Source organism: Brassica napus, chromosome A7 (assembly GCF_020379485.1).
Source record: "Brassica napus cultivar Da-Ae chromosome A7, Da-Ae, whole genome shotgun sequence".
Lineage (NCBI taxonomy): Eukaryota > Viridiplantae > Streptophyta > Magnoliopsida > Brassicales > Brassicaceae > Brassica > Brassica napus.
The window spans coordinates 25,081,825-25,103,221 of NC_063440.1; the positions used below are offsets into that span (position 1 = coordinate 25,081,825).

A 21,397-nucleotide genomic window follows, 5' to 3' on the forward strand; every position below is an offset into this window, starting at 1 on the left:
TTTCCACGCATGTCTCTTCTCTTGTTTTTGCGTTATATGAATACGACGTTGGGTTAATTTTCCAATAAAAATGTAGCTGGACATATTTTATTAAAAAACGAGAAATCATAAGTCTTTGATTTATGAGTTTTCGATTTGAACTTTTAATGCGTTTTTTAGTTTCAATCAACTTTGATGGGCTAGTCTTACTCTATGAACATAGATTTCATCACAAATGACAAAAAGAAGAAAATCGGACCACATATAACATTGTTGGGTAACATTACAACTAGGGACATGTGATTCTGTACATGGGCCACTCAATCTAACAATCTGATTCCATATCTCAAACCTAACCAAGACTGGAAAGTGAACATCTAAGCACTTATACTTAGTCACATCTGCGCAAGGACAACAAATGTAAAAATCAAAGATCGAAATTAGACCCTGTAACAGAGATACGCAATCCAACTTACACTTAATTAATAGAGATATGAAAAGTCAATGAGCTCTGTAATTTGATACATAACCGTAATGGCCAGATAGCGAGGCAGCATTCTTTATCAGAAGCCTTCTTTCAAGGTCAATAGGTACACCAACATACCAAATTTCTAGGCATTTATGTGTTGCAACATAGACAACCTCAGAGGTTCTGTATGTAACAGAGATATCAAACTTTTAAAATAGTTAATTAGATAATTTTGAGTCACAATTCTTAAATGGTTCCAGAGCTAGGTAATATGATTGTTCAAATTACCAGCCCATTTATGGAGAGTAAACTCGATGACTTTGTCCTCATTTATGACCTATTCTGCTACTACCTTCAACCGATATGTAACATGATTCCATTAACCATATGCAGATAAGCTTAATAGTGTCCAGATATTTGGATAGAAAATGATCATATTTTGAAACTCGGCATGCGTAGGCTGTGAGATATACATCAATATATATATATATATATATGTGTGCAAAAGACATATATATATATGTGCAAAAGACATTGATAGAAAGAATAAATCATTCTCTTATTGCAAATGGTAGAGAAAGAATAAATCATTCTCTATCATAGTCTCATAATTATCTTGTTATGATGGCTTATAGGTTGCTTCTCGTTCTCTCCTTTTAGATTTCATACCGTGCGGCCAAAGCAGAACCTTGAAATCTAGTTCTTACAGAATAGAGATTTATAGACTATATCAGCTGGACAAGAGGACTATTTCTCCAAGTCAGATTTAAATAGAGCAAAGCAACATCGTAGACTCGTAGTGTAGCTCAGGAAACTATCGGCCCACTCAGACACAACTTTTTTTAACTGATCCACTAAGAAGAAGTACTTTCTATGTCTTCTGATTTTTTCTGGTTCATCATCAGCCCAAGTTAATTCAAACTTCCGTTCTTGTTGATTGGAGTCAACGTCCTGCATTTACAGAGTTATGAACTTATGATTATTAATTAATCAATACTGCCTCCGTCCCACAAAAATAAGGATAAATTTTTTTATTATTTTCACACATTAAAAAAAACACATTAAACTACCATAATAAATATATAGTTTTTTGTAATTTTCAATTTTCAATAATTTTTAACCGATAATAATTCAATAAAATCAATTAATTTTTTTAAAGTTTATAATTTTTTTTATAGAAAACACAAAAATATATTTTTGTGAAACAATTTTTTTTCTAAAAAATTTATCTTAATGGAACGGAGGGGAGTATCATCCGTAGGTTTGCAACTTAGAGTTGTGTTCTTTCACCGTTTTCACCGCGAACTACAAAACATGCAGCTATGATTCAGTTCCGTTCTTTTATTGTTCTCACCGCGAACTACAAAAACATGTAGCTATGATTCAGTTCCGTTTTCAAGTCAATGTAACAACAACTTTTTTCTATTAAATCATATACTACTACTAGACAGAATTTACTTAGAAAGTATATATATGTTATCATGCTCACATATCCATCACTCAAAAAAACAAGCTCACGTATCCATCACTCAGAGAAAAAAATGGTCGCATATCCACCATTTGAGTCTTTTCTATTTATGAAATTTAAAAGTTCATGTCCCTAATGTCCAATATCGGTTTCATCTCTCACGTCAAAGCTATCGGCCCATCAATCCAATGGGGTCGCCACTCTTACTCTTAATTCATCTTTACTTGCAATTTACAACTCTCTCCAAATTAAACAAGACCTTTTTCTGTTTCCACTAATACAAATTATACAGTTAAATTAATATTTCTCTGTTTGAGTTTTAAAGTTATTCCACATCTAAATAAAAGTTTCAAATGCAAGCGTATAATTAATTCGGTAAAGAGTAACAAAACTAGTAGAACCAAATCAATAATACTTAGATGTAATAATTATGTTTTGCCTTTTATTGTCACTATTGTAATTACAATAAAATTTAACAAAATGTTTTAAAATAATAATTGGACAATTCTGTCCTTTATTTTTCCACAGCTTAAAAGGAGAATCTCATCAGTGAATAAACTAAAAGACAAAAAACAGAGCTCCTCTCTGGATCACATTGTCTCTCTCTCTCTCTCTCTCTCTCTCTCTCTCTCTCTCTCTCTCTATTATTGTTCCTCATGGATTCTTCAAGAACCAGAACTTTAGCCAGACGATCTGATCCGGTCAACTTTCCGGCAAAGACAAACAATTCTTCCCGCCGTTCTTTATCTTCTTCTTCCTTCTCGTCCTTCTCCTCTTGCTCCTCTAGCTCCCTCGTGTTTCAAGGCGGCTCTCCTTTAAATTCTCCGGCGAGTCCTCTTCGTCTCCTCGGTGTTCCATTCTCTTGGGAACAGCTTCCAGGGAAACCCAAAGACTACTCTCATAGACTCAACCACCGCCAAAATAACGACTCTTCAGTTATACTACCCCTCCCTCCTCACCGGAGCACACATTTTCCGGTTACCGTAAAAAATAAAAAATCTAACAGTTTAAGTAAGAAGAACAGCTTCCCGGTGACTGAGAAAGATCCCTTCGCCGCGGCGTTGTTGGAGTGTTCCAAAGACGACGACGAAGATGAAGAGGACGGGGAAGATCATGAAGTTGATCGTAGGTTCCGAGGAAACTCCGGCGGATCAAGCAAGGCATTAACAAAGAGCAGCATCGGCGACAGGTTCGGGTTAGTGAGTCTCTACGGTTCTTGTCGGAGAACTTGTACAGTTTCAGAGTCCATTGTTTATCTCCCAAGAACGAGAAAAGCTGCTTCGTATGATCATCTGCTTCCACGCCGTCGCCGTTAATTCATTGTCTTTCACGGTTTACTATATATATTTTCTCTTGATCTTTGTAATACTTTTTATATAATTTTCTATGAATGTAACATATTATGAGTGGGAACGTGATTATTTCAGAGTGACTTGTTCTCAAAAGGACGTTTTAGTTATTTACTTACATATACGTGATAACTTTTTCATATAATATTTGTATTTTCTGCAATTATTTCAATTTTGTGGAACCAAGACTGAACGTTCTGTGAGATCTCTCTAGCTAATTTCCAATCCCATCCCATGTGAGAGCAAGCTAAGCTATATGTGCAAGTAAATACAAAATAACATTGACTAATTTGTTATATGCCTACATGGACGAGTTTTACGTACTGATCTTTTATTTTGCTGTTTTTTTACCATTTAGAAACTGCTGATAGTTTAGCGTACCTAGTGAATCGAGTTCCATTATATAATAATAAGATATATTCTCTGGTTTATATTTCTTTAAGTCTCTCAAGAAAGGATCTTTCATCTTTGGTGTTCGGACAAATTAACAAAATAATAAAGGGGTTTTTACCAAAAAAAAATAATAAAGGGGTTGGTGATCGACCATGCATGCATGTCTTGTACACTCGTATTTATGTAGTATGCAATAAAAAATAGGGAAAAGATACAACAATTTATCAAACGACATACTTTTAAATACTAACATATTTTCTTTTAAATGACTTATTTTTTAAAAATAATAAAAAACATAAGACCAGCAATTCAGTTAAATTAAAATATAAATACAAAAAAGTATATAAATACTATTCGTCTAAAAGTCTAATGCAAACACTTCACCATTGTGGTTGCTCTAAAATTTATCTAATGTATTATGTACTGCTATTGTTGGCACAGAGTCTACGAAAACATATAAATGATTTTCTATAGAGGAAAATTATTTAATATTTAATAAAATAAGTTAATTAATCATAATATATAATGCAGAATATAGATAAATATAAAATAATTTTAAAACTTTGCATAAAATTGTAAAAATGTTATAAAATAAAATAAGAATTTTTTCTTAAACATCTAAAATTATTAGAAGAAAATAATATTATGTAAACTAAGTATATTATACCTTTTAAGATGAATAAAAAATTCTTATATGGAGATTCTTTATTTACTTTTATGAAGATACTGTTATGACTTGTTTGGGATTAGCTGACTCCATTTTCTTTTATTTAAATATCAAAATAAATTCCATGTAAAAACGAAAATCCAATTCATACCACATTATCAATCAATTATTGATTTTGATTTTCATAAATTTTAAAACACTAAATTGATAGGGAAAAATATCATGTCATATATAGTATTCAAAATACTGTTTCTGTACCTGCAAAATTTGAGTACTCGTTCACAATATGTCCACGCTGTAGTTAATATGTCTTCATCAAACTTATTAAGATAGATTAGGAACTGTTTATATCAAATTGTTTGGTTTAGCGTACAAATTAATATTAATTTTTATTTCTCATTAGATCGTTCCATTCTATCTTCTCTTTGTATTTTATGTACTCGATATCTTGTATTTAAAGACTTACGCTTAAAAGTCTTAAATTCCATCTTCTTAACACTTCGAAACAGTTACATATTTTCAGAATTAAAAACTACAGACGGTATCGGATATTTCCACAATGGACATTTGATGTAGCGGAAGCTTTGTAAGATAGGACTAGAGATCCGTTGATTCTTAGAATACCCGGAAAACTAGGATAATCACAAAGATCTTATTTAGTCTAAGAATGCCTAAGATCAATGTCTTCTTAAATTCGTTGAGATCACCAATGATCTACCGAAAACAAGGAACAAAAGAGAAATCTCTTAACTTTTATTAATTCAAATCATAAACTGAATACAACTTAAGCCTAAACGGCTATATATAAGAAAACCATAAAACCCTAAAACAATAAAAGTAATTATCTTAATAATAAATAAAACACTAAATAATTAAGATATTTATTCTAAATATCTTATCTACATCATTCTCTCCGGGTTGGAAAAGATTCGTCCTCGAATCTTGATCGTAGTTTTCGAATCCAAAATGGTTTCCAAGAAAAACTCTTCCTCGAATCTTCAATAGCATTCTCAACATAAGAATAACAGAAATATGCACGAATTTCGCACTTATCAAAATCTCCAGAAATTTTCCAAAAACTTGACTCTGCACGATTTTTGCATGAATCTGATTGTATCTTGAATCTTCACAAATCCGTTTTTGCACAAAATTCGCACGCATCAGATTATCAAGATTCTCCACAAAATCTCCATCAATATGATTTCGCCCTAACTTTGCACGGCTCCGATTTTCAAAGGATCCTTCTTCTTGGAAGACAAAGTCAATAACATGAACATCATCTTCATACACGTCATAGATAGGATTTCCATAGATCTCTCGATAGATCTCATGGTTATCTTTTCTCTCGACAAAAGGACTTTCGTCCAGGATAGGATAGATGCTAATACTCATCATGACATCCAGAATCGTCTTCAATTGAAAAATCAAAGAAACGCAGCTCTGATACCACCTGATGTAGCGGAAGCTTTGTAAGATAGGACTAGAGATCCGTTGATTCTTAGAATACCCGGAAAACTAGGATAATCACAAAGATCTTATTTAGTCTAAGAATGCCTAAGATCAATGTCTTCTTAAATTCGTTGAGATCACCAATGATCTACCGAAAACAAGGAACAAAAGAGAAATCTCTTAACTTTTATTAATTCAAATCATAAACTGAATACAACTTAAGCCTAAACGGCTATATATAAGAAAACCATAAAACCCTAAAACAATAAAAGTAATTATCTTAATAATAAATAAAACACTAAATAATTAAGATATTTATTCTAAATATCTTATCTACATCAACATTTAATTTGGTGCTACATAGTGAAAATTCTGAAAGAAATAGCAAAATATTTGTCAGGATATATATAATGATCGATCGGAGTGAATCAAGTATACAGAAGTAACAGAGCTATTGAATATATGAATAGTTTTCATATTGAATATCCATAAATCCAATATACGAAAATAATTACACTTATATGTATAATACAAAATGTATGAATATTCGAAGGGAATAACTATTTTTTTTTATCATAGGTCAAGTGTAAGAAGTTTTCTCACACACCACAAATAGGTCTAAGATATTCACATGAAAAGTAGTTTGATATGTAAGAGAATCAAATTATTAATTAGTGAATTCGTTTACCTGTTTTCGTTAATTCTAAGTTTGGAGTTGGAGCACTGAAAGATACTAGTGGGGAACCAAAGAACCTAAAGTTACGTGGGATATAAATGATGACCAACTTCTAATAATATTAGTAGAAACAATTTAATATGAACATTGCTTTTCATCATTGTCTGCCTTGTATTCGCGTGTGTACTTTTACATTATTGACTCAAGTCCAAATATTATAGCACTAGCTTTAAAACAAAAACAACAAAAATGTATCAAGAGCACATTTTAATTTGCCGTCTCCTCAAAATTTAATGAAAAATCATCACATAAGTAAGTTTATTTATATAACTTATTCATTTCAGATTTTTGAATTTAGATTAAGCAGTGATTAATTCACGTATGTATATGTAAATATCTAGTACTTACATGTATGTGTGAGCGTGGACATGTGCATAATTAAACATAATAAATATATAAGTATGGGATGAGACAAGATGGACCACTATAGTCTATAATAAGTGATTGAGATGTAGCTTGAGACTAAAGACACCATTATCAGCATCTACCATTATGTCTATTCGCACATGGAAAACAATATACTATATATGCAATGTAGATCGAGCATACGAATCGGAGTCCATTTAGTTTGTGAATGCATCAAACCCGAAAATAACACAGTTTTAATCAAGAGTCTTGAGCGACAAACAAGCTGATATTATTCTGTCACTAAGGAGTTTTTTCTACAACACAAGCCGGTGATTATTTAATAGTGTTAGTAATCTTGAATTGCATACATTTATGTATTGATCTCTAGTCTCGATAGTGAGAGTGCTAGGTCGGTTACTACTTGTACAGTTTTTTAACTATATAAGATCAGATTTTCTATATTTTTTTTCTATTTACATACGGATTCGGATTTAGATGGTTATACTTGACGATACTAATTCAAATCACTAGTTTGTATAAGCATAAACCACTAGACTAAATATTTTAATACCTATTTTGTTTGTAATACTTAGTTCATTGTCATTTATAATAATTATTAGATGTGCCAATCCAGTAGAACTGAGAGTAATAAGGATTTATAGGAAACGATACAAAAAGTTTTGTATAGAAATACACTAATATATATTACATATTGTGGACTTGTTTTCTTAAACGTCTAACTATACGAAATGGAGAAATATATACTGAGATGCAATATGAATGGATATATAAATGCTTTGTTTTTTTCCTTTTGAGCCTTAAGTGTGGCAAAAATTAAACATCAAAATTTAATACCATAATGATTTAAAGATCGTCCGATAACATGTGAATGTGATCAAAGATTTCCCCACGTTAGGCTTATAACACACGTCACACATATGGATACACACGTATAGAGTGTAAGCCCAAGTGTCGAACCAAAAGCCACAGTCTTAAGATATTCTGCTAAAAATTTATCTCATTTCTAGGCAAGAAAAAAGTTACTCTTAAGAGATTCTTTATCGATCACATCACACAAAAAGGTCCAAAAAGTTATAATTAGTGATCCTGTTATGAGAATGATGTTAAGTGTATCGGTAGACATTGGAGGAATCCAAATCTTTACTAGTTTGTTAGTCACGGACACGGTCACGGATCTTAAAAGGGAAACTAGACAACTAGAAATTTATTTTACAAAGTTATTTTCTAATTACTAGAACTTGACCAATCATAGACACGCCAGCAAACACGACATCAACCGATCCTACAAGGCACACTAATATTTGTACGTAGTGAAGAACATGACCATAACACAAATCCACATCAGTTTTGATCAAACTACATTTCATGTCACAGAAAGCAAACTACAAAGAGTTATATTAGCGATAAGCTAAGATGTTGATGAGATAAGGATATTGATCAAACTACAAGTCTATCCTTACCTCATCAATATCTTAGCTTATCGCTAATAAGTTATTTGTCGCATGGGGAACGAAAGAAGAGAAACCAAAATTTCACCTCATTAACGACGAGGTCTTTTACCTGTTTGTGGAAAGATGGATGGAGGATACTCAACCTCCATGGGCTTTTGTTCGTTTTTAGATGGGCCGTTTTAACACCATTTATATGTCACATTTCAATGAATGATTTATGTAATTCATGGGCAGCTAAGGCCGATGCTAAGCAAATGCTCGACAAAAGAGGTCCAGTATACTGAAATTGACGCTAGCGGATAGTTGTTTGATATTTTGTTTCGTAAAAATTTTAAGATTCTCAATTTTTTTTTTTTTTTTGCAGAAATGTAATATTTTTTTGACTAATGCTGAAATGTAATACTAATATCTCATAACATAGCGGTAACACGAAATCACGAATGTTTATGTGTGTTTTCAAACATACAATAAGTGAATAAATACAGTACAATCGAAACCAGGACAAGAAACAGCTAGTCATATGTGTATTATGGTTTTTGTGTATACTTTAGGGCCTATAATTTTTTGAAACTAAAATGATTTTTGTGATAGAAACGGGGACCATAATGTCCTATTGTCTCCAAGAGTTAACAAACAGATAAGAGTTATCCAGAGAATTAGTTCAAAATTATAAAATATAGTAGTATATTAGTACAATCTTCCACATCTAGAGGTTGACTGTTTATTCAATTAGAAACAAAGATAACACCTATCATGCACCCAGTACCAGATGATATAGTAATAACACCGAGACAATTTTAATTTGTGTAACCTATATAACAATTAACAACTACGTAACCTACCTAACAACGAATGTGATTTAAATTCGCTCATCTTATGTGCAATTTATATTTGGAACAAGTATCTCAAGTAGGAAAATATCCAAAATAAAATTTTAAAATCACTTGATCGTGAATGATGTTTAAGACAGAACTAATATTATATATAGATAGATTTATAATTAAAAAATTACAGATTTCGATTCAAAACTTTATGGTTAATCAAAAATATATATTTAAAACAATTTTGGTACTTATATATTGAATTTTTGGCAAAATGCATGTTTCTTAAAAATTTAGAAAGTGACCAGACAATTGATATATTTAATTTTATGTTTGTTCAAAAATAAGTCTAAACTTGGAAGTGACATAGGCGGCAAATTTTTAAGTAAATAATCATAGTCAAACCTCAGAAATAAATATTCTCTGGAAAGAAGAAGAAATTTTCAATTTTACCAAAAGTTTGACCACTTTTCAAATTAACCATTTTTATAAATAAAAACATTAAATTAATTTTCATAAATTATTTATAAATATTTAAAAATAATTTATAAAATATTTATAAAAGTTTATAAATTCAATTTTACGTTTTCGATATTAGATCTAAACAATAATCATATAAATTCTAAATCTAAATGTTAACGTAGTTTTGATTAAATGTATTTTTATTATTTATGCAATTTTGTAAAAAGTTAAATAAAATTTAAAATTTACTGTAATTTAGTTATATATTTTTTATTAAATAATATTTTGAGAAATTTTCACTTAATATACTATTTCGTATCATAAAATAGTTCTGCATGCTCTCTAATGTGCTCTAAATAAATTGCAATAGCTGCAAAAAATAAATAATAAGTTGCGTAATCAATGAGAGGTAATGGTAAACCAACGAATGAACCAGCGGATCCACAAAACAAAACCACGAGCTGATGAGCACATCATGATGAGTCACCGCCGTGTAATCTGTCTTTACACAAAAATAATAAAACTTTCAATCATTTATCCGATAGATGCGAATTAATATTAATACTGTAATAAAAAATGCCAAAATAAAACCTAACCAAAGCTCGAATCAGAAGAGATTTCCAGATAATTACTTCCGACAATTCTAGTTCTTCCCCCTCTCTCTGTCTCTCTGTCCGTCCTCAAGAACCCTAATAGTTTCCAAGTTTCTTCGTATTCAACGATCTGACTTTCCTTAAAAATCTTCCGATATGGTTTAGAATCTCTCATCTTAATGGAAGCTGACGTGTCAATCGTCTGAAAAAAATAAATCCCTTATCGCGTTCAAATTTTCCCCAGCAAAAAGATTAAATCTTTTTTTCCACCGTTTGTTTCAATCTGTGAAGGAAGAAGGTTAGGGACGATGAAGATGATGATGAATCGTGCTCTTGTCCTCCTCCTCCTCCTACTCTTCCATCTCCTCACCCTCTCTTCTTTAGCCTCAGCCAAAGTGATTCTCATCAGGAACAACATCACTCGCTCCTTCGACGACATCGAAGCCAACTTCGGTTAGTTTTACGATCTTTACTGAATCGGGTCAACGTTGAATTGAACAAAACGATTTAAAGTTTCTTCCTTTTTTGTTTTTTTTTTGGCAGCTCCGTCTGTTAAAGCTGCTGGTGAAATTGGATTGCTTTACGTGGCTGAGCCTCTTGACGCTTGCTCTGACTTGACGAATAAGCCTGAGCAGAGCTCTAATGGTACTTCCCCTTTTGTGTTGATCGTTAGAGGAGGTTGTAGTTTCGAAGATAAAGTCAGAAAAGCCCAAAGAGCTGGTTTCAAAGCTGCTATTATACATGACAACGAAGACCGTGGAATCTTGATAGCAAGTAATAATAATAATAATCACAATTCACAACCATTCTTGTCAGTGATGTGTGTTTGGTCTTAATGTTTTTGAGTTTTTCTAACCAGTGGCAGGTAACTCTGGAGGTATAAAGATTCATGCGGTTTTCGTTACTAAAGAGACGGGAGATGCTTTAAAGGAGTTCGCCGGTTTGTCTGATACCAAAGTATGGCTGCTTCCTAGCTTCGAGAACTCTGCTTGGTCCATCATGGCGGTTTCGTTCATCTCCTTGCTCGCAATGTCAGCTGTTCTCGCCACTTGTTTCTTCGTCCGTAGGCATAGGATAAGAAGGCGAACGTCACGGTCCTCTAGAGTCAGAGAGTTTCACGGTATGAGTCGCCGGTTGGTGAAGGCAATGCCGAGTCTAATCTTCAGCTCTGTGCACGAAGACAACACTACTGCCTTCACTTGCGCTATCTGTTTAGAAGACTACAGCGTTGGAGACAAGCTAAGGCTCTTGCCTTGCCGTCACAGTGAGTAATAATAATAATAATAATAACTAATGCACATGTTGTGTTCCAGAACAAAGTATTGATTGATTCTTTGTGTTTGTTAGAGTTTCACGCGGTGTGTGTTGACTCGTGGCTAACCTCATGGAGAACGTTCTGCCCCGTGTGCAAACGCGACGCGAGAACAGCCAACGGGGAGCCGCCAGCTTCGGAGAGCACGCCGTTGCTCTCGTCCGCCGCGTCGTCTTTTCGATCTTCCTCTGCGCTCTCTTCGTTCAGATCATCAGCAATGCTGATCGGTCCTTCCATGGGATCTTTACCGACTTCGATCTCGTTCTCTCCTGCGCATGCGAGCTCTTCCTACATCAGACAGTCCTTCAGGTCTTCCTCTCTCAGACGCTCTCCTCCAATAAGCGTGAGTCGAAGCTCAATGGATCTAAGGCAACAAGGAGCTTCTCCGTCGCCGTCGCAGAGATCATATATGGCTTCTCCGCATTCGTTTAATTACCCTGCTATGTCGCCTCTCAACTCTAGGTACATGTCGCCTTATAGGCCTAGTCCGAGCAATGCGTCGCCTGGAATGATCGGGTCGTCATCGAATCATCCGTTAAATCCTCTGCGTTATAGTGAATCAGCAGGGACTTTCTCTCCTTACGCTTCTGCAAACTCTCTGCCAGACTGTTGAAAAAGTTTATTGAACCAACTGGTTATGGTTCAATGAACATGAGATTTTTTTCTTTTTTTTTTTGTATTTGAGTTTTAACTAAAGAGAGACACGATGTGTGTTTGTGTATGTGTGTGTGTGTACTGATGATATGCTTTATAGTCTTATGATTGAGATGAACAATCTTTCGGGTTTAGGTTTAGAGATTCTACTGCTACTTGCACTATACACAAACTCGGTTCCTTTGTAGAAATATGAGCTTTCGTTGTTTTATTTCAAAGTTGGGCTTTTAACGGTAAAGTAGTTTAACATATTGCACGAACTATGCGGTTACAATACATGTAACGTCCCCAACCAAACGCTCTTGTCAATGGGTCTTTCACACTTGTTCTTGGCTCGGGGGTGAAAACACGTTATCTTTTTGTCTTTGCTCATTTGGTATGGAAAATCATTTTTCGGGTTTATTCATGTTTAAATACGTTGAATCTTACCAGAAAGACAAGTGTGCCATGATGATACTAGTAACTAAAACCCTTTTTTTAAGCATCTGCATATGCATTGCACCGATATATATATATAAACTGAAATGTTACAACAAATTCATATATTTTTAAGTTGTGTGAATTTGTATACACAGAGTATCAAATTTGACCAATTCTAACACATGATTAACAGAATTTGGTTACAAGTAATAACAATATGTGGATAGGCTGGTAGGTTTATACAAGATCATAGTCAGGGATGTTAGAATGAGTAAATATGCCTCATTTAAATCATCCTTTTTTAAGACCTATTCTATTTAGACTTAGATTTGTTCAAATATAATATGACTATCCATTTAAATCCACCAATATTATACTATCCCATTTAAACCTTTTAAGTATTTATTAGTTTTATTCTAATTATATTGTAATATATATATTAATCGCTTTTAATTGAAAAAATTATATATATGACAATGATTCTACTCATAGGCTCAAGAGCATAATGTGTGATTGCATAAAAATAAAGTATATGATGGCACATCTATTTTGGATTCTTCAACTTTATCTAGAATTTTTTTATGTGACAACTAAACAAAACAACATTTTAGTGTTTATAAATGATTACATATCAAACATATAATATGAGACAAAGAAACAAAATTAAAGACCATTGAATTCTAATACAACAAATTAACAAAATTTACTAATATTGTTATCGTTATGTTTTTTAGTTTCCACAAAAATGAGAATGAATCATTGGAGACATGATCAGTCTATGTTCAAGTGAAGAAAAAAAAAGGTGAGAATTTCTATCTGAGAAATAAATCTGTTTTCCGGAAAAGTTTAAGATAAAAAATAAACGACTGGTGATCCAACACCTCTCCTTATATCTTTCATCAGAGATTTAATTCGTGGTGTTGCAAAAATGCAAAATATAGATTATATCCATAGAAATCTGAATCCCGAAACTGTAGTTATAGTAACTAAGGGGAATATTGTAATTGCAAAGATTGCGTATTTTTGATTCAGTAGTAGAAAGAGCAGTGAGAAATCTATGGATAAGTTACTCTTATATCAAAATCTTTAATCTATAATCGACACTTCAATTATCTAGAAACAACAATAAGTGTGTCTCTCTTATAAAAATTGCAACTAAACAAATCAACATCAACATTTTAGTGTTTGTAAATGATTATTTCTCAAACATATATCATGAAACAAAGAAACAACATTGAAGACCATTGGGAATTTTAATACAAATTAACAAAAATTTACTAATAAGTTTCCCTGCTTCCACAAACATTCATAAAAAAAATATAAATTCTTTTCAGGCAGCTAATACCACTATATATTAAAAAATCAGAATGTGACAACACATTCATAAGATTATAAAGCTGTGCATATTCATATACACAAACTATCAAATTTGACCAATTCTTACACAAAATTAACAGTACCAGACATGTGGATTCTTACTAAATCATACGATTCATATCTAATAGGCCTAATACTGGCCCATCCTTAGTTACACTCATCAAAACGACATCGTTCGGTAAATTCTTTTTTTTTTTTGTATTTGGTAACGGTGGGGGGACTCAGTAGAGTGAAACTGATTTACGCTTCAGTGAATGAAGCAAAGCCGTTCCACCTTTCGCCGGACTCACCTCTCCGGCGTCGAGGAACCAATCGATCCCACACCATGCCGATGAGACACCTCAACGCAATGGCGACTCTACTAATGATGTTCTTCACTCTCCTGATCCTCTCCTTCACCGGCATTCTCGAATTCCCCTCCGCCTCCACTTCTCTTCCCCACCCCGATTCCTCCTCCTCCTCCTCCTCCTCCTCCTCCTCCGCCGCCTCCGTATCATCGGATCCGTTCGGAGACGTCTTGGAGGCGTTTAGAAAATGGGATTCTCAAGTGGGTTGTGCTCGGTTCAGGGAGAATCATCGCAAGGGCAATCTCAGTTCGGGTTCTCTACAAGAATCCGGCGGGTCGGGTTGCGGTGGGATGAAGATGGATCATGTCCGGGTTTTGGTGAAAGGGTGGACTTGGGTTCCGGATAATCTGGAGAATTTGTATTCTTGTCGGTGTGGGATGACTTGTTTGTGGACTAAATCGGCTGTTCTGTCTGATTCTCCTGACGCTTTGTTGTTCGAAACGACAACTCCTCCGTTACAGGTACTTTCTAGTTACTTGCTTGATGGTTCTTTTGTTAATGCATGTGTTGTTTAGGTTAGAGCTGTGGATTAGTCTCAAGTAATTCATTTTCAATGGATCTGATTAGTGTGATGTTATCAGTTCAAGATATTGCATTTATTGATCATCTTTTAGTTTTAAAGTTCACTTCAATTTTTTTTTTTTTTTGCCTTAGAGACGTGTTGGAGAGCCACTCCGTGTGTACATGGAGCTAGAGGCGGGAAGAAAACGCTCAGGCCGTGAAGATATATTCATCAGCTACCATGCCAAGGACGATGTCCAAACAACTTACGCTGGTGCTCTCTTTCATAATAATAGAAACTATCACATCTCTGCACATAAAAACAATGTAAGTAGCATGTTACAACTCCAATCACCAGTTACCTATTCTTCTTTGATTTTTATTTTTTTTTATAAACACAGGATGTTCTAGTGTACTGGTCTTCCTCAAGATGCCTCTCTCACAGAGACCGTCTCGCTAAGACCCTCCTCGATCTGATTCCTCATCATTCCTTTGGTAAGTGTCTCAACAACGTCGGCGGCTTGAACTCAGCCCTCTCTATGTATCCAGAATGCGCTGCGGAGTCTAACGCCGAGCCGAAATGGTACGACCATCTACACTGCGCTATGTCACATTACAAATTCGTCCTTGCGATCGAGAACACGGCCACTGAGTCATACGTGACCGAGAAGCTTTTCTACGCGCTGGACGCAGGTTCTGTTCCTATCTATTTCGGAGCTCCTAACGTGCAAGACTTTGTCCCTCCGCACTCTGTGATAGACGGTAGCAAGTTCGGTTCGATGAAGGAGCTGGCGGCTTACGTGAAGAGGCTCGGTGATGATCCTGTGGCTTACTCGGAGTATCACGCTTGGAGGCGGTGTGGAGTAATGGGGAACTATGGTAGAACACGCGCGGTGAGTCTAGATACGTTGCCGTGTCGGTTGTGCGAAGAGGTTAGCAGAAGAGGCGGGAAGAACGCCGGAGTTTGACGTCCCATCAGTGGTTTGGCAGTTGCAGGTGTGGGATTACTACATCTTGAGTGGGTTATGTTAATGTGGTCTCATGATATGTTACTGATGCCATATGTAATCACTCCAAGCAATTGATACACTAATTACAAACATTTGGAAACATTGCAATGATTTGCAAACTTAATGATAGTAGTGTTTATGTGCTTTGAATATTACGTGTGATCTATTAACTTTTGGATCCCATTGTTGCTTTTAATTTCCTTAGAGACGTGTTGCAGAGCCACTCCTTGTGTACATGGAGCTAGAGGCAGGAAGAAAACGTTCAGGCCGGGAAGATATATTTATCAGATTTTAATAGGTAGGATTTTTTTATTTCATTGTATTTGTAAAAATTAAAATAAAAAGAATAAAAAATGATATTCGTACAACTATATTTTTTTTTGTAGAAAGAGAGTTTTTACAGCTATTTCTTTATTTTTTGTTTTAACTTTAAAAATTACATAAAGCATAATGACAATTTTGTTGGCTGTAAATACCAACTAAAACGAAAGACATTTGTTACAGTCCAACTAATTGATTTTCTAAAGTTACATATTTTTCTTTCTTATTTGTTTTATTTTGGCTTAAGAAAGCAAAATAGGTAAAACATTTATATTTGGTTTCCGATAATTCATATGTAAACCATTCCATCTTTTCAAATCTACAACAAAGATTTTATCATAAAAATATTTACAGCCATAAAAACTTAAAGTTGTAATTATAAAGCAAAAAAATATAGATACAGTTCAGTGGCCAATACAACTAATTAAATTGTTTTATTGTATGGGAAAATCTCTTCCCATAGTCACAAAGATCATTTGAATATGTGCAGGCAAAAAATATTGAATGTATATCCTTTTTTATTTTATTTATTGAATGTATATCCAAATATCTTTAAAATGAAAAAAAATATATAGCACTTATCTTGCTTTGGACCAAACAAAACATGCCAATTTCTTCTTCTTTTTAACATATGGCAGATTTGATACCTTAAATATATTTTTGCTGAATTACTTATTCTCTATGTTGAGAAACAGTTATGAATACATCCAAATTTTTAAAATCTCCCAAAATAGTATTGATATATTTGGATATATGTGTTTCAATTTTGAGCGTGATAGAAGAAATATAAAGAACATTAAATTACATATATAAACGTGTATGTCCCAAAATGATTTGGTTCAAAAGATGACATACATTATACACGTATGATTGTCTGATCTTATTATCTTCTTAACAGTTGTTTTAGATAAGATGTTCTTAACTAATCAAAATATGTTTCTATAAAACCACCCTACAAATATGCACAGAATATATTTATATTGAGAATATTAAAATTCTTATTATTTTTCTCTCTCTATATATCGGATCATTCATTTAATGTCCCTATGCACATATAAAATATTTACGTTGAGAATCGAAAGCCGTTACTTCAACTCAAATGTTCTCAAATTCTTAGTTGTTTTGTCAATTTTCGTGTAGCAGTAAAATATTTTATTGAACAACTTAGCTACATCGTTCATGGACCGACCAAAGAAAAAGGTCGTACTACGAGCGGTGAACTCGATGAGCTCACTATCCACGAGCGTCAAAGAAAATGGAGGAAAAGGAATGCGAGCAGTGAACTCACTGACCTCAATATCTGAACTAGACGACAGCGACCTACTGGCTCTGCTTGTTGACCGGCCAAGAGTGAAACTCGAACGGAAAAACTCATACGAAGAAAAGTCTTTCAGCGAGTTAAGCCTTTACGATGGTTGGGAGACTCCGACTTTCTCCATCAGTGACTCGTTTGACCCTCACCCAATGGTCTCAAAAGCTTGGGAGGCTCTTTTCCGTTCTCAAGTCTACTTCCGAGGCCAACCGGTGGGAACCATAGCCGCCTATGACCATGCTTCTGAGGAGGTCTTGAACTATGATCAGGTATGGTTTTGTGTTTGGTTTCTTTTTAGTTTGCTTACAAACGATGGTTTTTATAATGTCATATGCTTTATTACGATTATCTGAGATTTATGGGACTAAACATTTAACGTTAAATTTTAATAAAAATAAAAAAAAAATTACAATTTGAGATCATGCGACCTAGTATAATATATTTTTTGGCTAAGATGTTTTTTTGTCTATTATAAGGTTTTCGTACGAGATTTTGTACCGAGCGCTCTAGCATTCTTGATGAATGGAGAGCCAGATATTGTGAAGAATTTTCTCCTTAAGACGCTTCAAATCCAGGGACATGAGAAAAAGATCGACAGGTTCAAGCTTGGTGATGGCGCAATGCCAGCGAGTTTCAAAGTTCTCCATAACCCTATCAAGAAGACAGATAGTATCATTGCTGACTTTGGAGAGAGTGCCATCGGGAGAGTGGCTCCAGTTGATTCAGGCTTCTGGTGGATCATTCTCCTCCGAGCTTACACAAAGTCTACAGGAGACCATTCTCTGGCCGAGAGACCCGAGTGCCAAAAGGGCATGCGGCTCATACTCTCTTTGTGTCTCTCTGAGGGTTTTGATACTTTCCCTACGTTGCTTTGCGCAGATGGTTGCTCCATGATCGATCGAAGAATGGTATTGTCTTTCTTTACTCTATTGAATGCCTAGTAACTCCATAAACCCAAGAAAACAACACTTTTGAGTTTGACCGTTTCAAACTATATATTTTGAGAACTCATGCACGTTTTAAACGTCAAAAACTATGACTCGTTTCATACGTTAGAGCACTGGTATTATATTTTAATATAATTTAGTTATTTTTAAAATTTAAAATTAAGAAAAATGTGTAAGCTATTGGTAGAAGTCAAGTGTCATTTGAGTTTTTCAAAAAAGAAAAGAAGAATTTCTCCTTTGAGAAACCCATCTCACTCTCTTTCATTCATTTTAATTACTTTTTATTTATTTAAAGTAGAGAGACCATTTTATATTACTCTAGCTCTCTCATCCCAGTTACCCAGTAACAAAACTTTTGAGCGTTGTGTTAATGAATTACATATATGAATAAATGGTTGTGCAGGGTGTTTATGGATACCCGATCGAGATCCAAGCCCTCTTTTTCATGGCTCTTCAATCAGCACGCTCCATGCTGAAAGAAGACGCCGAGGGAAAAGAGTTCATGGACAAAATACAGAAGCGGTTGCATGCGATGAGCTTCCACATGCGAAGCTACTTTTGGCTTGACTTCCAGCAGCTCAATGACATTTACCGTTACAAGACGGAGGAGTACTCACACACCGCAGTTAACAAGTTCAACGTCATCCCCGACTCCATCCCGGACTGGGTCTTTGATTTCATGCCTCTCCAGGGTGGCTACTTCGTCGGTAACGTCAGTCCTGCCCGAATGGATTTCAGGTGGTTTGCGTTGGGAAACTGTATCGCAATCCTTTCCTCATTGGCTACGCCTGAGCAGTCCATGGCTATCATGGATCTTATTGAGGCTCGGTGGGATGAACTGGTCGGAGAGATGCCGTTAAAGATATGTTATCCGGCGTTGGAGAGTCACGAGTGGCGCATTGTCACTGGCTGCGACCCTAAGAACACAAGGTGGAGCTACCATAACGGAGGATCTTGGCCAGGTGTGTTATCTTCTTTTACAAGTCAATTCATATTTTTAATGAATTAGTATATAGTTCAGAGTGGAAAAAAAATTCTCTAGTTGATGGGAACAAATGTGCATAGACTTATCAAAATCACATAAACCAGAATGTGTGAATTACTATAAATAAATAAAAATTAATAAGATATAGATGCAAAACATGAATGATAGAGATGCTTTATAACGTATGCAATATAGTAGAATATTTTATCTTATAGATTGGGGAATCTGATGCTGAATTTATACGTTACTCTTTTGTGTGTTGTAGAAAGAATGATTTACAAAAATTAATATGATTTTAGTTTATTTTTTCCTTTCCCAAAAAATAAGTAGAATTTAGTTTTTATTTTTGTTATTACAATATGGTGAAATTAGAGCAAGATCCGTGTGAAACAGTCTTTTTGTGTATAGATAATCATTCGACCAAATATAGTTGTCATATGTGACTGAACATGCAAAATGTAAATGTAGTGCTCCTATGGTTGCTAACTGCGGCCAGCATAAAGACCGGGCGACCACAAATAGCTCGACGGGCAATAGACTTGGCGGAGGCACGGCTGTTGAAGGATGGATGGCCGGAGTACTACGATGGAAAGTCAGGAAGGTTCATCGGAAAACAGGCCAGGAAATTTCAGACATGGTCAATTGCTGGCTATTTGGTGGCCAAGATGATGATGGAGGATCCAACGCATGTAGGAATGATCTCAATGGAAGAAGAAAAACATATGAAACCTGTTCTTAATAGATCTTTTTCTTGGTGTTGAATTATATGATTTCAGTTTGTGCGTTTACCTTTAAATAAGTACAATTAACAAAAAAATAAAAATATTCACCCTTTCCTATTTTTATTATTTGGAAAAGCACAAAGACTATTGTTTTTAGTCTACTACGGACCACCAGGAAATAGGCCAAAGAGAGTAGAAGGAGCCATTGACTACTGACCAATCTAAGTCTTTACATTACAAGACAATCCGACAGAAACAAATTTGAAAAAGAAGAAAAAAAAAGACAGTGTACGATCTTTCGATTAATAGCATGTACGTATGTAACCCCACACGTCCAATAATTTGGGTACTTTACCAAGTCAAACTCAGTAAAATTGTATGTAATTTATTTCTCATACTTGAGAGGTTCTCTCAATCATATGCCTATTTAGCTATTTCATTAAATATGAACTAATATATACAAACATATATACATCAGAACTTGAAAATAAATGCTACTATTATAATATCATGATATCATCAATTATTTATCAGAAAAGTGGAAAATTGAATATAATTTTTCTTTTTCTAAATGCACTTAGGTAAAATAACAGTGAGACGATCCATATATGAACCTATTATATTCACAGGTCATCACTTTGCTATTCTTTTTTGTCTTCTCTGTGCATATAGATATTTTATTCCCCCTAGATGAGTTGGATATGCAATAGCCCGTTATATAATGTATATATATCCTACATAGTGGTTTAGAGTTGAAATTTCTGCCAAGTCCTATAAAACACTGAAAAAGAATCCTAAACAATAATTTATAAACAAAAACAATCCTAAATAATCAGTTTTTTTTTCCTCTGAAATTCATAATCAAACATTTTGTTCGCACTTTGTTTACTTATTGACGAGGTCAACAAGTTGGCCTTTATACGGTAAGATTTGTTTTGTCTACTGTCGTTAATTTTAGCTGATACCAACTATCAATTTATTAGTATCTTGCGTGATTTTAGCTTTGTATGATAAAGTGTCAAGTGATAACTAAAATCTAACTTTTTCATGTGGGAATAAGGAATATCAAAAAGAAGGCCAATAGGTTGTTGAGGAGACTGATTAACATGAATCACCGCTCACCGGTAACGTCTTTATCGACCAAAAAACAATTTTAAATGGTGAGTGGATTAGTATTAGCAACCACCCAATGGGATTTAATTATAAACTGAACCTTTTATCACTAAGATAATTTGTCTTATCCCGTGTAAGGTAATTCTACCGATAATATATAATCTATCGTA

The 21,397-nt window shown here is 34.2% G+C and overlaps 4 protein-coding genes across 4 annotated transcripts; all 4 read left to right on the top strand.

Annotated features, from left to right (window-relative positions):
* The first annotated feature begins 2,471 nt into the window (after positions 1-2,471).
* BNAA07G29780D lies at positions 2,472-3,348 on the top strand. The gene has a single exon (XM_013796891.3). The coding sequence runs from the start codon at positions 2,573-2,575 to the stop codon at positions 3,230-3,232; it is 660 nt and encodes a 219-aa protein (XP_013652345.1). The 5' UTR covers positions 2,472-2,572; the 3' UTR covers positions 3,233-3,348.
* A 6,806-nt stretch (positions 3,349-10,154) lies between these two features.
* On the top strand, positions 10,155-12,306 carry LOC106354189 (receptor homology region, transmembrane domain- and RING domain-containing protein 2). The gene is made up of 4 exons (XM_013794069.3): positions 10,155-10,659; positions 10,750-10,980; positions 11,066-11,470; positions 11,554-12,306. Exons 1-4 carry the CDS (start codon positions 10,515-10,517, stop codon positions 12,129-12,131), a joined length of 1,359 nt encoding a protein of 452 aa, XP_013649523.1. The 5' UTR covers positions 10,155-10,514; the 3' UTR covers positions 12,132-12,306.
* Positions 12,307-14,180: 1,874 nt separating this feature from the next.
* On the top strand, positions 14,181-15,977 carry LOC106354190 (alpha-(1,4)-fucosyltransferase). Its single transcript, XM_013794070.3, has 3 exons — positions 14,181-14,777; positions 14,971-15,144; positions 15,219-15,977. The coding sequence occupies exons 1-3, from the start codon at positions 14,295-14,297 to the stop codon at positions 15,783-15,785; spliced, it is 1,224 nt and encodes a 407-aa protein (XP_013649524.1). The 5' UTR covers positions 14,181-14,294; the 3' UTR covers positions 15,786-15,977.
* A 231-nt stretch (positions 15,978-16,208) lies between these two features.
* Positions 16,209-20,228, top strand: LOC106357214 (probable alkaline/neutral invertase F). Its single transcript, XM_013796892.3, has 4 exons — positions 16,209-17,729; positions 17,937-18,368; positions 18,811-19,369; positions 19,861-20,228. Exons 1-4 carry the CDS (start codon positions 17,328-17,330, stop codon positions 20,151-20,153), a joined length of 1,686 nt encoding a protein of 561 aa, XP_013652346.1. The 5' UTR covers positions 16,209-17,327; the 3' UTR covers positions 20,154-20,228.
* Positions 20,229-21,397: the final 1,169 nt, after the last annotated feature.

Bases quoted from the DNA above. Each gene is read 5' to 3' on its own strand.
- BNAA07G29780D (XM_013796891.3), top strand. From the start codon at position 2,573: ATGGATTCTTCAAGAACCAGAACTTTAGCCAGACGATCTGATCCGGTC.
- LOC106354189 (XM_013794069.3), top strand. From the start codon at position 10,515: ATGAAGATGATGATGAATCGTGCTCTTGTCCTCCTCCTCCTCCTACTC. The intron at 10,660-10,749 runs GTTAGTTTTACG...TTTTTTTGGCAG, and splicing joins CGACATCGAAGCCAACTTCG to CTCCGTCTGTTAAAGCTGCT. The intron at 11,471-11,553 runs GTGAGTAATAAT...TGTGTTTGTTAG, and splicing joins GCTCTTGCCTTGCCGTCACA to AGTTTCACGCGGTGTGTGTT.
- LOC106354190 (XM_013794070.3), top strand. From the start codon at position 14,295: ATGCCGATGAGACACCTCAACGCAATGGCGACTCTACTAATGATGTTC. The intron at 14,778-14,970 runs GTACTTTCTAGT...TTTTTGCCTTAG, and splicing joins CGACAACTCCTCCGTTACAG to AGACGTGTTGGAGAGCCACT. The intron at 15,145-15,218 runs GTAAGTAGCATG...TTATAAACACAG, and splicing joins TCTCTGCACATAAAAACAAT to GATGTTCTAGTGTACTGGTC.
- LOC106357214 (XM_013796892.3), top strand. From the start codon at position 17,328: ATGGACCGACCAAAGAAAAAGGTCGTACTACGAGCGGTGAACTCGATG. The intron at 17,730-17,936 runs GTATGGTTTTGT...GTCTATTATAAG, and splicing joins AGGTCTTGAACTATGATCAG to GTTTTCGTACGAGATTTTGT. The intron at 18,369-18,810 runs GTATTGTCTTTC...ATGGTTGTGCAG, and splicing joins CCATGATCGATCGAAGAATG to GGTGTTTATGGATACCCGAT.